This window comes from Sinocyclocheilus grahami, unplaced genomic scaffold (assembly GCF_001515645.1).
Source record: "Sinocyclocheilus grahami isolate Dianchi unplaced genomic scaffold, SAMN03320097.WGS_v1.1 scaffold183.1, whole genome shotgun sequence".
In the NCBI taxonomy this organism is placed as follows: Eukaryota; Metazoa; Chordata; class Actinopteri; order Cypriniformes; family Cyprinidae; genus Sinocyclocheilus; species Sinocyclocheilus grahami.
The window spans coordinates 542,156-557,716 of NW_015505362.1; the positions used below are offsets into that span (position 1 = coordinate 542,156).

Genomic DNA, 15,561 nt, shown 5'->3' on the forward strand with positions numbered 1-15,561 from the left:
CAAAACGAACAGCTTAACCAATTAATTAAAGTTTATTTGGTAAATTATGATTTATAATTATTATTTTTTTGAATCACTCAAATTCAACACTTTACAGAAGCCAGGGGGTGAACACAAAGAAAAAGAGATACAAAATTACAATGAAATAAAGAGAAAAGAAAAAATAAATAAATTACATAGAAACATGGAAATGTTTACATGCATTAATACACTTAACAGCTTTCTTGTTTATCAAATTGTAAATTGATTTGAGGTATTATTTAACTTCTGGTTTCAAAATGAGAAACAATGGTTTATAATTGCCGTACTTGCATTTATGTGTACTAAACTTTGCCAGCAAAAGTAATAAATTAATCAAATAATATTCCGTATGGAATGACATGTCCTAAGTGAAAAAAACAAAACATTTTCAAAACAAAGTTGAAAGCTGGCCGTGATATGATCTCTAACAAATGAGCAGAAATTTGACCAAAAATTGACTGAGTAAGGACAACTCCAAAATAAATGAAAAAACGTTTCTGTATGTAGACCACAAAATGTACATAGTGTATCAATATCACAGTTAAATCTGTTTACAAGGAGAAAGTTACTGGGGTAATATTTATAAATGAGTTTGAAAGACATTTCTTTTACTTTATTGATTTCCAACATATAATATAATGGTACTGAACAAATATAAACTACAAAAAAGAAATATAAAATATACAGTATTATATAAATAATAATACAGGTAAAAATAATAATGAAAAAAACAAAAAACGAAACAGAAAAAAGAACAGGTATGAGATCATCATATAAATAACAGAAAAGCTTCACAAAGAGACCTCGTGCGTTTCCTTTGACTGTTTTTCAACCCAAGTAGTAACAAATGAGCAGAAATTTGACCAAAAATTGACTGAGTACTCCAAAATAAATGAAAAAAACCTTTCTGTATACACAAAATGTACATAGTGGTATCATATCATAGTGGTACATATCACAGTTAAATCTGTTTACAAGGAGAAAGTTACTGGGGTAATATTTATAAATGAGTTTGAAAGACATTTCTTTTACTTTATTGATTTCCAACATATAATATAATGGTACTGAACAAATATAAACTACAAAAAAGAAATATAAAATATACAGTATTATATAAATAATAATACAGGTAAAAATAATAATGAAAAAAACAAAAAACGAAACAGAAAAAAGAACAGGTATGAGATCATCATATAAATAACAGAAAAGCTTCACAAAGAGACCTCGTGCGTTTCCTTTGACTGTTTTTCAACCCAAGTAGTAACTCAATATAATTTTTCATATCTATCTGAAATAACAAAAAGTTGGGTTTTCCTTTAGCCCATTTCTGTTTATGTATATGGTATTTGCCCGAGTAAATGATTTAAAAAATATATATATATTTTTTTTTATTATGAATGCAAACATCACAAAGATGACATTAAAGATATACAACTTTGCATAGAGTACACAACATTTGTCAACAATATGTACAATGTCATCTGAACATACAGAACAAAAGAAGAAAAAGATGAGAAAGTTACTGGGGTAATATTTATAAATGAGTTTGAAAGACATTTCTTTTACTTTATTGATTTCCAACATATAATATAATGGTACTGAACAAATATAAACTACAAAAAAGAAATATAAAATATACAGTATTATATAAATAATAATACAGGTAAAAATAATAATGAAAAAAACAAAAAACGAAACAGAAAAAAGAACAGGTATGAGATCATCATATAAATAACAGAAAAGCTTCACAAAGAGACCTCGTGCGTTTCCTTTGACTGTTTTTCAACCCAAGTAGTAACTCAATATAATTTTTCATATCTATCTGAAATAACAAAAAGTTGGGTTTTCCTTTAGCCCATTTCTGTTTATGTATATGGTATTTGCCCGAGTAAATGATGATTTCAAAAAAATATATATATATTTTTTTATTATGAATGCAAACATCACAAAGATGACATTAAAGATATCCAACTTTGCATAGAGTACACAACATTTGTCAACAATATGTACAATGTCATCTGAACATACAGAACAAAAGAAGAAAAAGATCCAGAAAAAAAAAAAAATTTGGGAAAAAAAAAAAGAGTAAATGATGATTTGTGGCCAGCTGACGTCACGCGCTGGAGCGTCACGTGGGGATCAGCTGGTCGGGATCACTTCCTCTTCGGAGCTCGCGATGTTTTGACGGAGCGCTGCTGCAAGTATCGCTGCTGGGTCGTCGTTCATGTGAATACGGTCACATTTGAAGGTATTTCAGTCTTCTCATCTGTGCACCTCATCAGGTGGGGTTTTACTTTCGACGCGGGGAGGAACTGGTTTTCCAGACACATTGGGAGCAGGGGTGTATTACACTCATTATAACTGCTGAATTATTATTCTTTTTTTAAAGATCGACTTTTGTGTGTGTGTGTGTGTGTGTGTGTGTGTGTGTGTGTGTTTTAATCTAATCCACTTACAGAAGAACTGTGGTACTATTATAATACAATGTCAGATGGTAATATCATAATGGAAGTGTATATGGAAATATAACCCACACAGATGGATGTTATAAATTGATATTCTTCTGTAATGCCATCATTTTTGTAAAATGCAGTGGAAAATGAAGGCATATTGTACACTTACTAAACACAATCATATTTATGGATAAATATAACCATTCATAATAATAATTAACAGCAATATTTACTTGCATATGTTCTTATGACTCCATTTTAAAGCATGTAAAATGTCGCACAGAGACTTCCTTGATCAGTGTTGAGTGGTGATGCAAATGAATTATTGAGCCAACTCTTCGTTTTACATGTGTAAGCTACTTTATGGGTTTCCATCATGCTTTTTGGTAAAGGCTGCATTTATATTGATCTGGCGTGATGTGTTTGTTGCAGCTCTGGGCGTTTGGCTTCTGTCACCTTCTCTTCATGAATACTTCGGACAGTGAAGAGGACTCTTACAACGAGAGGTCCGCTCTGGTCCAGTGCGAAAGCCCAACCATCCCCTCGTACAACCAAGATCATGATATGTCTCTGCCCCAGGAAACAGACACCAAACGGGTAAGTGGACATGAATTCTCCTTCCTCTCTTTTGAAAGAACTAAGCTTGACGTGTGCTAATACAGAGTTGTTACTTTGCATCCACAAATCCCATTTTTATCGTCCTCACCTGTAATTCCCGCAGCGGCGGCCGGTCAGCTCAGGTTTGGACGAGCCAGGGCCGGTGGAGCGAGAGCGAGCGTCCACTCCTGACGGAGAGGAAGAGGAGCTGACCCTCAAATACGGCGCTAAGCACGTCATCATGCTCTTCATCCCTGTCACGCTCTGCATGGTGGTGGTGGTGGCAACAATCAAGTCTGTCAGCTTCTACACGGAGAAGACCTCACAGCGGCTGTATGTGCTTTGTTACCTCAGAAATGAGAAAAAAATTAATTATTCATCCTCATGTCATTCTAAACTTATATATTTCCATGGAACTGCGTTTCAAAAGGAGATTTCACAAGATATATTTCCTCTTAAAATATATGTATATAATAATTCAACATTAAAACAATTGTTGTTGAGCACTAAAAAGCATTGTAAAACATGATTCAACAGTTTGTCCTGATAGTATCTGCTTCCAGTTTTAACTGATTTATGCAGATCCAGGTAAATAACAATATAAAGAAATGCTATTATTGGCCTATACAATATTGCTACTGATATGCTGTGCATTATGTAATGACAAATAAAATGTAAATTATTTTACATAAAAAATAAAGAAATTATAATATTAAAAAACATAAATAACTATATATATATATATATATAAACATACACACTACCGTTCAAAAGTTTGGGATCAGAACGATTTTTTAATATTTTTTACAGGAGTTTCTTATGCTCATCAAGGCTGCATTTATTTGATCAAAAATACAGGAAACAAATGTAATATTGTGAAATATTATTACAATATAAAATAAACTTTTTCTATTTTAATATACTTTAAAATATAATTTGTTACTGTGATGCAAAGCTGAATTTTCAGCATCATTCAAGACTTCTTTAAAAAACTTTACAAATCTTACTGATCCCAAACTTTTGAACAGTAGTGAATGTATATATATATATATATATATATATATATATATATTCAGTCTTTATAAAAAGTTAAAATCAGTCATTAATTGTTCTGTTTTACTACCACCTTTGAATTTTTTTTTTGTTATTTTTGTTTTAAATATTATGTTTTTAATATTATAATTAAAAAATATATATATGTTTTCCTTCATTTACCTTTTTGTTTTTAATATTATGTTTTTAATATAATTTTTTCAGTATTATAAAATGTGAAGAATTAGCTTTCTATAATATTGTTATCATATTGCTTTGCATTGTAGGATGTGTCACAAAAAGTAACAGCCAACAGATTTGAGGGTGAATGAATGATAACAGTGTTTTCTTATTTGAATCAATCCTTTACAAAGAAGCAAAAATGTATGGTTTGTGTGTTTTGCAGCATCTACACTCCGTTCGAAGAAGATCCGAACTCCGTCGGTCAGAGGCTCTTGAATTCAATCCTCAACACCATGGTCATGATCAGTGTGATTGTGGTCATGACGATAATACTGGTGGTGCTTTATAAGTATCGCTGCTATAAAGTGAGATCCTCTTTATTACTACAACACTATAGAGTTCTGTGGTTTGACTGTGACTTTATGATTATAACACCATAAATAAACTACTCCCGTCTTGTTATAAAAATCCTTGCTGTATTTTCTGAGAGGTGTTTTTCTGTGTGTGCAGTTCATTCACGGCTGGCTGATTCTGTCTTCTCTGATGTTGCTCTTCTGGTTCAGCTTCATGTATCTGGGGTGAGATCCTCCTGAGCTTCGCTTTCTTGTAATAATGCTACTGGATGGATGTGTCAGCGCTGGATGATATATCTGAAATCATGATATCTTCATACCTTTAGCCTTTTGAGAAGACTGCGTCATTGATTTCAATTGTGATCAAGATTTGTGGTTCTCTCAAATAATTAAGCATAATCACCTGCAATATTGTTTTTTGTTCTTTTTGAATAGAAAATACACAATTTGCAATTATTGAAATTAATATTGGGGATTTAACTTTTTTGGGTTTTAGCGTTTGAGAGAAGCTTCTTGGTTTTACCAGTTTTCATAATGTAGAGATTGTGTTAATGTATGTGATAAATATAACAAATTAGGAAACCAGGTGAGGTCAAATAAACAAGAAAAAATTAGATCAGTCGTGATTAATAATCACAATGTAATTTTTGAGCAAACTAATAATGAGTCCTACCTTTTGATGCTATCCTAATATTTATCTACTTGCTCTTAAAGGGATAGTTCACCCAAAAATTTAAATTCTGTCATTAATTACTCACCCTCATGTCATTCCAAACCCGTAAGACCTTCGTTCATCTTTGCAACACAAATTAAGATATTTTTGATGAAATCCGAGAGCTTTCTAACCCTCCCATAGACCGCAACGCAACTGAATTGTTCCTAGATCCAGAAACGTAATAAGGACATCGGTAAAACAGTCCATGTGACGTCAGGGGTTTAAACATAATTTTACGAAGCTGCGAAAATAGTTTTTGTGTGCAAAGAAAACAAAATTACCAACTTTATTCAACAATTCTCCTTCGCGTCACCCTAGCACCATTTTGGAGAGTATCACGATGCATGAACAACATGAACGTGAGTAATTAATGACAGAATTGTCATTTTTGAGTGAACTGTCCCTTTAAATGGCTTAGAAGAGTGATTTTTGTTGATTGCAAAAATGTGGTTCAGAAAGTGGCTTTTTTAATTTTAATTTTTTACACTAAATGAGCAAAAGAAATAATGATATCTAATCATTTTTTTATGGAGTAATATAACAGTACATGGTAATAAGCAGCAATATTTTAAAGAATGTAATATGACCGTTCCATGAACAATTTTGAGTGATTATGTAAATGAATTGATTCGTAGAAATGAATCAAACTAGATCGATTGATGATTGTGAATCAAGCACTTCATAATATGACCCCTTTAAATCATCTTTATTCCTAATTTAGTTCCTTGTTTATAAGTTTGTCAAACCCTTTCCTTTCCAGCGAGGTCTTCAAGACATATAACGTGGCTATGGACTACCCAACGTTAGTGATGATCATCTGGAATTTCGGCGTCGTGGGAATGATCTGCATCCACTGGAAAGGGCCGTTGCGGCTGCAGCAGGCGTACCTCATTGTCATCAGCGCCCTCATGGCCCTCATCTTCATCAAATACCTGCCCGAATGGTCAGCATGGGTCATACTGGGAGCCATCTCGATATATGGTACGGTGCCTGGAGATTGATTGACAGACCGCAAACCATCTGCTTCTGCATTTGTTCTTCAGCTTCTCTGTCACTTGCTATACTGTGACTCTCATTCACATTTAAAATAAGGATTGTTATTTCTTTAAGGGGTTAATCAGGCCTAAAATGAATATTCTGTAATTATTTAATCTGTAATCACCCTTGTTCCAAATTTCTTTGACGTTCTTTCTTATGTGGAACATGAAATAATACTGGGAAGAACAGTTTAAGTTCCCATTGACTTCCATTGTATTTTTTCACCAATGGTTGCAGACATTTATCAAAATATCTTCTTTTATGTTCTGCAGAAGAAAGAAACGCTTAAAGGTTTGGACCGACTTGAGTAAATTATGACAGGATTTTCATTTTTGGATGGACTATCCCTTTAACTTGTTTAATGTTAAAAATTCAGTTCTTAAAGGTGCAGAACATAATTTTCTAAAAAAAAATTGTAGTGGCACAGAAATGGCAAAATCACTGAAAATGCTCATATCTGTTGGATTAGTGCACATGATTGTTTCACCGTTTGTGTGTTTATTTTCCAGATCTGATTGCGGTGCTTTGTCCGAAAGGCCCGTTGAGGATGCTGGTAGAGACGGCGCAAGAAAGAAACGAGCCAATTTTCCCTGCGCTCATATATTCATGTATGTCTTGAAAAATGAAACCAAGAACATGCAGCATGCAGACTTGCAACAGTTGGGATTGTCTAAAAATGACACTAGTTTGCATCACCACATTTGTAGTCAGCTAGTTTAACCACTTTAAGTCCAGTCAAGATGGATCATGTACTAATACATTTTCTCTTTCTCAGCTGCCATGGTTTGGATGGTTGGCATGGCTGATTCTAGTAATCCAGATTCCGGTGAGCTGCACTTTACTAGTGCTTTTTAGTACTTTTTTCCAAGACCTTGAAATGCTTTGTGTGGAAAGTGGAATCTAATACCCTGTAACTTAGATATTGGTGAATAAGCTGTTGTTGTCCTCTCAGCTGATGAAAGGCAGCGGAATGAGGGCGGAGCTTTGGCACAGGAAGGGGTGGAGTCAGAGGATGATGCGGCTCAGGGAGGGAGGCGGCGGTATTCAGCAGAAGAGGACCTTGAGGAAGACCGTAAGGGGTTTCTACAGCCTCAGTATCATACAGATCATGTTCTTTGCTTACAGTACTTCACTTATAAAGCAAGTAATTAAGGCACAATGTGGTGAACTAGTTAAAAATGCCTCGGGCAATCCATGCAAACTTAACAAACAGGTTTGACTATTTTCATTCTAGTGTCATATGCTGAAATGCCTGTTGGTTGACTTTCTCACAGGAGGGGTGAAGCTGGGTCTGGGTGATTTCATCTTCTACAGTGTGCTGGTGGGAAAGGCGGCCACCACCGGAGGAGACTGGAACACCACACTGGCCTGTTTCGTGGCCATTCTCATCGTGAGTGTCTCAACTAGCCTTCTGTTGATCCGGCACGTACAGACTAACATTCACTAATAGAGATGCTTTTTAATGTTTAAAGTCTATTATGCTTGCCGAGTCTGAATTTATTTGTGAAATTTATCAATTGAAAATGGCTTTTTTATATTCAAATATATTTTAAAATGTAATTTATTCCTGTGAATTTTCAGCATCATTACTCCAGTCTTCAGTGTCACATGATCCTTCAGAAATCATTCTAATATGCTGATTTGCTGCTTAAGAAACATTTCTTATTATTATCAATGTTGAAAACAGTTGTGCGGTTTAATATATTTGTAGAAAACGGTAGTGTAGTACAACTGTATGGACAAATTGGTGTCAGATATGAACTATAATATTAAATGGCTTTCATCTGTTCAAGAGTTACTATGCACTGCCATTTTTTAGATATGCATTTAAAAAGTTGAAAAGAGTGACAGAAACTTGACTTCAGTAGACACATTATTACAAGTCATTACATAACTAGTTAACTTTAATTTCTATAGAAAAAGAGGAAAAAACAAATATGCGACCCTGGACCACAAAACCAGTCATAAGGGTCAATTTTTTGAAATTGAGATTTCTACATCATCCAACTACTTGATACAACTATTTGAAAATCTGGAATCTGAGGGTGCAAAAAAATCGAAATATTGAGAAAATCGCCTTTAAAGTTGTCTAAATGAAGTTCTTAGCAATGCATATCACTAATCAAAAATTAAGTTTTGATATATTTATGGTAGGAAATTTACAAAATATCTTCATAGAACATGATCTTTACTTAATATCTAAATGATTTTTGGCATAAAAGAAAAATCAATAATTTTGACCGATACACTGTATTGTTGGCTATTGTTACAAATATACCCGTGCTAATTATGACTGGTTTTGTGCTCCACGGTCACATATAAACATCTATAATAAAAGGAAATCCCAAAATGCATTGTTACAAGTACATACTTTTAAGTACCTCTTATATATTGTTATATTATATTATTATAAAACCTATACTTTTATATTTATTAAATATAAAAATGTTTTTAATCATATTGTTTTTTGTTGTAATATTTATATTTCATTCAGTACTAAAGATATTGATAATAATAGTTTAATTAATCATTGACTGTTGTAAACAATAATTGTTTGCTATGTATTTGTATTGCTAGCTACTGTATGTTGAATGTTCCAAATGAGTGGATGATGTCTTAGTGGGGCAGTAGAAAGCTCGCTAGGTTTTGGAGCAGAGCCTAAGAGTTTGATTTAGGGTTGTTGTTGCTGATATTGTGGTTGCTTTGCAGGGACTGTGCCTGACGCTCCTCCTTCTGGCCATTTTCAAGAAGGCTCTGCCGGCTCTGCCCATCTCCATCACCTTCGGCCTGGTCTTCTACTTCTCCACAGACAATCTGGTACGGCCCTTCATGGACAGCCTGGCAGCCCACCAATACTACATCTGACAGAAACCCACTGACACATGAAGGACTTTATCAGAACCACAGTCGTTGCGCTTCAGTGAGATTCAAACGTTTTTCCTATACTTTTATATTTATTAAATATAAAAATGTTTTTAATCATATTGTTTTTTTTAATGTAATATTTATATTTCATTCAGTACTAAAGAAATTGATAATAATAGTTTAATTAAACATTGACTGTTGTAAACAATAATTGTTTGCTATGTATTTGTATTGCTAGCTACTGTATGTTGAATGTTCCAAATGAGTGGATGATGTCTTAGTGGGGCAGTAGAAAGCTTGCTAGGTTTAGGAGCAGAGCCTAAGAGTTTGATTTAGGGTTGTTGTTGCTGATATTGTGGTTGCTTTGCAGGGACTGTGCCTGACGCTCCTCCTGCTGGCCATTTTCAAGAAGGCTCTGCCGGCTCTGCCCATCTCCATCACCTTCGGCCTGGTCTTCTACTTCTCCACAGACAATCTGGTACGGCCCTTCATGGACAGCCTGGCAGCCCACCAATACTACATCTGACAGAAACCCACTGACACATGAAGGACTTTATCAGAACCACAGTCGTTGCGCTTCAGTGAGATTCAAACGTTTTTATTTCTCATGAATCTGAGTGAGTGAATGAAGGTGTGAAATGTATCAAAACAAGCAAACCGATTTCAGTTCTGTGTTGTCATGCAGCTTTGCATTGGCATTTTGGTTTTTATTGAGAAGCTGCACATCAGCTCTTTAGAATATACAGTAGTTTTACCAGGGTTTTTTTAATACTTACTGAGAAGGTAAATGACTTTTCGGCATCCTGACAAGTGTCAGTGAAGGGTCCTTTTTCATAAATACGACTTATGAAGTGATGAAAAGATTGCTGCTAGTTTCAGTGGTGAGACAGAAGCCTGTATATGTGGCCTGCATACAGCAGTGTGAGTGCTGTAAGCTTGCCAGTGGTTACAGCATAATAAACTAATCACACGAATAGAGTTTTTCCTGCATACTTTCATTTTTAGAATTACTAATATTGTGGAAGGCTTATGAAAGTGTATAACATAGGTTTATCATGATGTCGGCAAACAGGATGTGATCCTAAATCAACATATTTGTTGGACCTACATAGGGCTGGGTGATATATCTAATATTCACAATAATTTTGCTGGCGATATCAGATTTGTATGTCGTTCACAAGGTTGCATTTTAGTTGCAGAAGATGAGAAACCAAACCTAAAATTAAATACGTTAACATTTTATGGATGGCTAAAGCTGAGCAGTTACCAACCTGTAATCTCGAGAAGTTAGACTTTATTTACAAAGACATAAATGTTTTATACAACAGAAATGTAATGTTTTGAAAATGGTAGGTTGTCTATACGTAGCCTCGAAAACAAAAACCAAACTGCAGAATTTTTTGATAAGTTTTAGTGAAAATACAAGTGCTGTGACGAAAGAGTATGAAAGTGTTCGTGTAGAGATGTTTTAATAGTCTCTCTTAAAAATATTCAGTGGTTATCCCTGCATGACATTTTTATGTGTTATGTTTTATTAAAAATATGTTAGTAACTTTACAATAATGCGTTAAATAACAATGAGCAATACATGTAGTGTAGTATTTATCTTTGTAATTGTTAATGAATAAAAATACAATGTTAGCTCATGTCCATTAATTAATATGAACAGAGGCGACTTTTGATTTGAATAATGTATCAGTAAATGTTTAAATTAACATGAGCTAATATTAATAAATGCTTTAGAAGTCTTTTTCATTTTTAGTTCATGTTAACTAATGCTAACAAATCGTATTGTAAAGTGTTACCCAAATACATAAACACCAAGATATAAAACGAATAATGTCAAATGGCTGTAAAATATAATAAAAAAATTGATGATATATTTAATATTTCCTAAGCTGTATCGCCCAGCCCTAGTCCTGGAACGACATGCCAAAATCCTGGTCACTGATGTAATTTTTGTGTTTGGAGATTTTAATTGAAATGCAAATTTGCAAGTATCAGTTTACGAATTTGACAAAGTCTTTGGTTTACATTTGGTCTACAAACTGTTTGCTGACAATGTCACAGGCACTGTCAAATTTTAAATTAAGTACACTGGGAACGTTTATCTAGGATTTCTTCTAGACCCATATCAGGTATGCCAGCTCTTAGAAGTTGTTGGTGCCTTGCGTTGTGGTTTTTCTGTGCCACTGAAATTGCAGCCGAGAACTAGTGCACTGGAGGTACAATACATTGCAGAGATACAAGGACAGAAACTGAATTCTTTTACTCTAGTTTACAGAGTTTCAGGTCAATACCAATGTATTCATGTTTTTCCACATCATATTCAATCTAAAAAGGCATCTATAATCTTACTATGAATTTTCTCAAGCTAATTGAAAACGTGTTGGTCGTATATAGCGCTGAGAATCATTCTCTGTAAGATGATCGGCTCTCGGCTTTATAAATGTGTTCCTTTTTTATCAGCCGTTACCGGAATGGAAACAAACCATTGCTATCACATGTTTTTATACTACTTTATGAATAGAGACCTTTCATGGACATGGTGATTACGGCTGCTTGAGAAACGGATGTGCTTTGAGCGGTTTAGGAGTATTTTGCATATGCTGAGAGCGTTTAATCTTTATACTGAAGAAAGAAATTATATTTACTACAGATTAAAATTTTAATTGTTTTTATATGTTCACAGTTAAAAAGAATTGTTTTCCTCTCTCGGTTTTGTTTGTTATTGTCATGCACAATGCTAGGTGTCGTGTAATATTAAAATATCAAGCAAATAAATGGGAATGAAGGATTGTTCGTGAGCTGGATTTTTGTACATGCCAAGCCAATTTAGTGTCAATTTTAGCTGCCTTATTAATTACCAAATAAAGAAAATCCACACCAGTGAAACATATATGGCTGCTTGAACATTTTATTAGAGCTTAGAAAACTACATTAATGTTGGCAAACAAACAGTTTGAAGAGAGACACCATTACATTTAAATTCACAAAAAAACACACAAAACATAAAACTGTAATCCTAAATCTTCCACCGCACACGGTGTCTTTAATTTCGTTCCTCAAACTGGGACTTGTTCTTCAGTAAGAATGCTGCTAAAAACTCTATGGGATTTGGAGGCCTGAAGGAAGATGGATAGTGGAATTAGATACATAAACTTAATTGATACAAGGAGGAAATTTAATTTTGATCAGACAAAAGGAATGAATTAAAGGAATTACTTAAAAGAATAATTTACCCCCCAAAAAAGAAAATTTGCTGAACATTTATTCAGCCTCAGGCCATTCAACATGTAGATGAGTTTGTTTCTTCATCTGAACAGATTTGGAGAAATGTAGCATTACATCACTTGCTCACCAATGAGCAATCAACCTATGCAGTGAATGGGTGCCGTCAGAATGAGAGTCCAAACAGCTGATAAAAACATCACAATAATCCACAAGTAACCCATATCACTCCAGTCCATCAATTAACATCTTGTGAAGTGAAAAGCTGCATGGTTTTAAGAAACAAAAACATTTTTAACTTCAAACTGCTTCTGGATAAAAAAAAAGTCTCTATCCATAATATTTCTTTCTCCACTGAAAAAGTCATCTCATCTGAATCAGGAGAGAAATATGCTCAGATTAAGCACCGTTTATAAGTGAAGAGAGTCCAAAACTGCTTTAACAAGTATGCTGGTGGATTTTGAATTTTGTGAAATAGAATAGGGGATGGACTTTTTATTGGAGGAAGTGTCATTATGGAATTCTATTTTGGCCATAAACTATGAAACACACAGCTTTTCACTTCACAGAATGTTAACTGATGGACTGGAGTGGTGTGGATTATTGTGATGTTTTTATCAGTTGTTTGGACTCTCATTCTGACGGCACCCATTCACTGCAGAGGATCCATTGCTGAGCAAGTGATGCAATGCTACATTTCTCCAAATCTGTTCTGATGAAGAAACAAACTCGTCTACATCTTGAATGGCCTGAGGCGGAGTACATGTTCATTTCTGGGTGAACCATTCTTTAAGGCAATCATAATCCCCCCAAAAAATCATGTTCATGTAGTTTTGTGTTTGGAAAGAACTTAGCAAGAAGTCTGTGCACTAATGCAGACCTTTCCTTGGCCAGAACTGACAAGCCCTGCAGGAGGATAGGAACCACGGTCTGATCCAGATACGCTCGTGTAGGAAGGGTCTGAGGGTCCACCTTCTGTTTGGTGACTTTTTCAGCGCTTGTTTTCTCATTCTCCACTATTCTCTAGAGAAACATAGACACACATAGAATACACTCATAGAACTAATGCTTCATTCATGCTGCAGCCAATTCACAACTGTTTTTCTGTTCCAGTCTTTAAGACATTATAAAAAACAAAGTAGTACTGATGTTGTACCTGGATGTTTTCAGTGAGGCCATATTCTGCATGAGGATTTGCTGGGACCTAAAATAAACAAGAAACACAATGACAACAAACTGCTTTCTTGTATCTTGCTTTAATGAAATATTGCAATGCTAACGTTACTCACAGCAGTGTGTCCCTCCATGCTCTGCTCGGCATCAGGGTGTTCTGGAAGGATCAAAATTAAACTATTAAGCCACATTAACAAGTTTAAGAACTCACACGCCGCAGTACTTTACATACGAGTCGCGCATGTGTGCATGTAACGTTAAAGTCACATACTGTAGTGAATGGCGGGATTCAATGGGCCACTGCAGACAAGCTCAACGCTAACAATAATGCACACAATCAGAAATATAACTCTCCCTACCGTATGTTAACACTGACTAGGTCTAAAACTGCAGCAAATATAATCACTGCACAATTAACCACAAAGCTCAGAAACATCACTTACCGTCCGCCATAGTTTGTTGTTGGTTTCTACGCAGTTGACGCTGCGCATGCGCACAGCACGTGCTTGAATGACGCGAGCGTAGGTTCTAAAAAGGGCGGGGCCTTGTGTCCCAGACATTTCAGATGCTATTTTTTTTATTTAACGATTTACAGTGGATTTATGTTGTGTTTCTCAGTAGCATTATTAAGATGTAAAGCATTATCCAAAGCACTACTGAATAAAAACGTTAACGTGTGGTCACGAGACAAGTGTTACATTACTCCAGGCGGACCAATCACAGTCGTTTGTGATTACTAGATAATGGATGCTTTTTTTGTATAAACGTAAAAAATAAAATACAAACGTAAAATGTATTTTAAAAATAATTATAATTATTGGTTATATCCATATTAACATAATGACAGAAAAATGTTTATATGACTATTTTACAAAATTTAAAGGGGTCATATGATGCTTTTTTTAAAGATCATTATTTGGTGTATTTGATGTAACAGAATATGTTGACATGCTTTAATGTTCAAAAAACACATTATTTTTCAAATACTGTACATTATTGTCCTATATGCCTCGCCTCTCTCAAACGCTTAGTTTTCTACAAAGTCCCTCCTTCCGACAAGCGCAGTCTGCTCTGATTGGCCAGCTGACCCAGTGCATTGTGATTGGCCGAACACCGCAAGCACTCGTCTTCTCACTCACTCTCGCGCTCTCGCTCTCTTGCTCTCTCGCTCTCGCTCGCTCTCTCTCTCTCTTTCTCGCTCGCTCTCTCGCACACGATGCGCAAAACTCTGCATTTGAACAGTCAATAGCAAATAAACTGAAAATCAGTTAAGTAGCAAATGTGAATACCATAGTTAGTATATGAATACTGTAAATATGGTAATATCATGTGATACCATCGCTTTATCATGGTACTGCCTCACTTTTTATAAGGTTCTTTTTGTACTCTCTGTAAGGCTCTCTTGTGTTTTATTGTTTATGTAAACAGGAAATATTTCACTGTCCATTCCACAAAGGCAAATTGTCTTGCGCTTACACACGTTAGATTTTGTGTTTGGTTTTACTTTCACTTCATCTGTCCAGGAGTGGGCCCCATTTGTTGGCATTTGTCTAGTCGTATGTGAACTAGTGCTCAGAAGATATGAATATCCAGTGCAAATATCAAGAACTAGAGATTGGGCTGGATAATATGTAATGTATGCTAATTTATAATTATAGCAACACCTAACCAGGATGACCTAGTCCTATCCAGAGGATTAGCCACCTAAGCTAGTTTGGACCATCCAAAAAATAATAAAATAACCTGCTTTAGTCAGTTAGAAACCATTTAGTGCCATCAGGAGAGACTATATAGTCATGGTTTCTGTTGTTATTGCTTATACTCCTGCCTAAGAAGAGATGAGTGATCTGGGATCAGATTTTGGATGTCAGCCAGCCGTGATGAAGTGGGAACCACCTCA

At 34.9% G+C, this 15,561-nt stretch overlaps 3 protein-coding genes across 5 annotated transcripts in view; 2 read left to right on the plus strand and 1 right to left on the minus strand.

Annotated features, from left to right (window-relative positions):
• Positions 1 to 2,156: 2,156 nt before the first annotated feature.
• On the plus strand, positions 2,157 to 10,983 carry LOC107594418 (presenilin-2). 2 transcript variants are annotated; one of them, XM_016284454.1, is made up of 11 exons: positions 2,157 to 2,269; positions 2,907 to 3,071; positions 3,196 to 3,404; positions 4,510 to 4,651; positions 4,797 to 4,864; positions 6,115 to 6,335; positions 6,902 to 7,000; positions 7,168 to 7,218; positions 7,345 to 7,464; positions 7,667 to 7,782; positions 9,628 to 10,983. In XM_016284454.1, the coding sequence occupies exons 2-11, from the start codon at positions 2,940 to 2,942 to the stop codon at positions 9,781 to 9,783; spliced, it is 1,314 nt and encodes a 437-aa protein (XP_016139940.1). In that variant the 5' UTR covers positions 2,157 to 2,269; positions 2,907 to 2,939; the 3' UTR covers positions 9,784 to 10,983. The 2 variants fall into 2 exon arrangements, with proteins under 2 accessions (XP_016139940.1, XP_016139939.1); XM_016284453.1 differs by lacking the exon at positions 9,628 to 10,983 and adding an exon at positions 9,102 to 9,316.
• Positions 10,984 to 11,008: 25 nt separating this feature from the next.
• Positions 11,009 to 14,203, minus strand: LOC107594419 (protein dpy-30 homolog). 2 transcript variants are annotated; one of them, XM_016284457.1, is made up of 5 exons: positions 14,105 to 14,203; positions 13,778 to 13,818; positions 13,645 to 13,692; positions 13,369 to 13,511; positions 11,009 to 12,382 (listed from the first exon to the last, which is right to left on the minus strand). In XM_016284457.1, the coding sequence occupies exons 1-5, from the start codon at positions 14,112 to 14,114 to the stop codon at positions 12,310 to 12,312; spliced, it is 315 nt and encodes a 104-aa protein (XP_016139943.1). In that variant the 5' UTR covers positions 14,115 to 14,203; the 3' UTR covers positions 11,009 to 12,309. The 2 variants fall into 2 exon arrangements, with proteins under 2 accessions (XP_016139943.1, XP_016139942.1); XM_016284456.1 differs by having other exon boundaries at positions 13,769 to 13,818.
• A 1,296-nt stretch (positions 14,204 to 15,499) lies between these two features.
• The window catches only part of LOC107594444 (spastin-like), an 8,867-nt gene continuing 8,805 nt past the window's right edge, over positions 15,500 to 15,561 (plus strand). The window contains exon 1 of the mRNA XM_016284499.1: positions 15,500 to 15,527. Within this exon, the coding sequence (XP_016139985.1) occupies positions 15,500 to 15,527 (28 nt within the window). The remainder of the gene's footprint in view (positions 15,528 to 15,561) is intronic.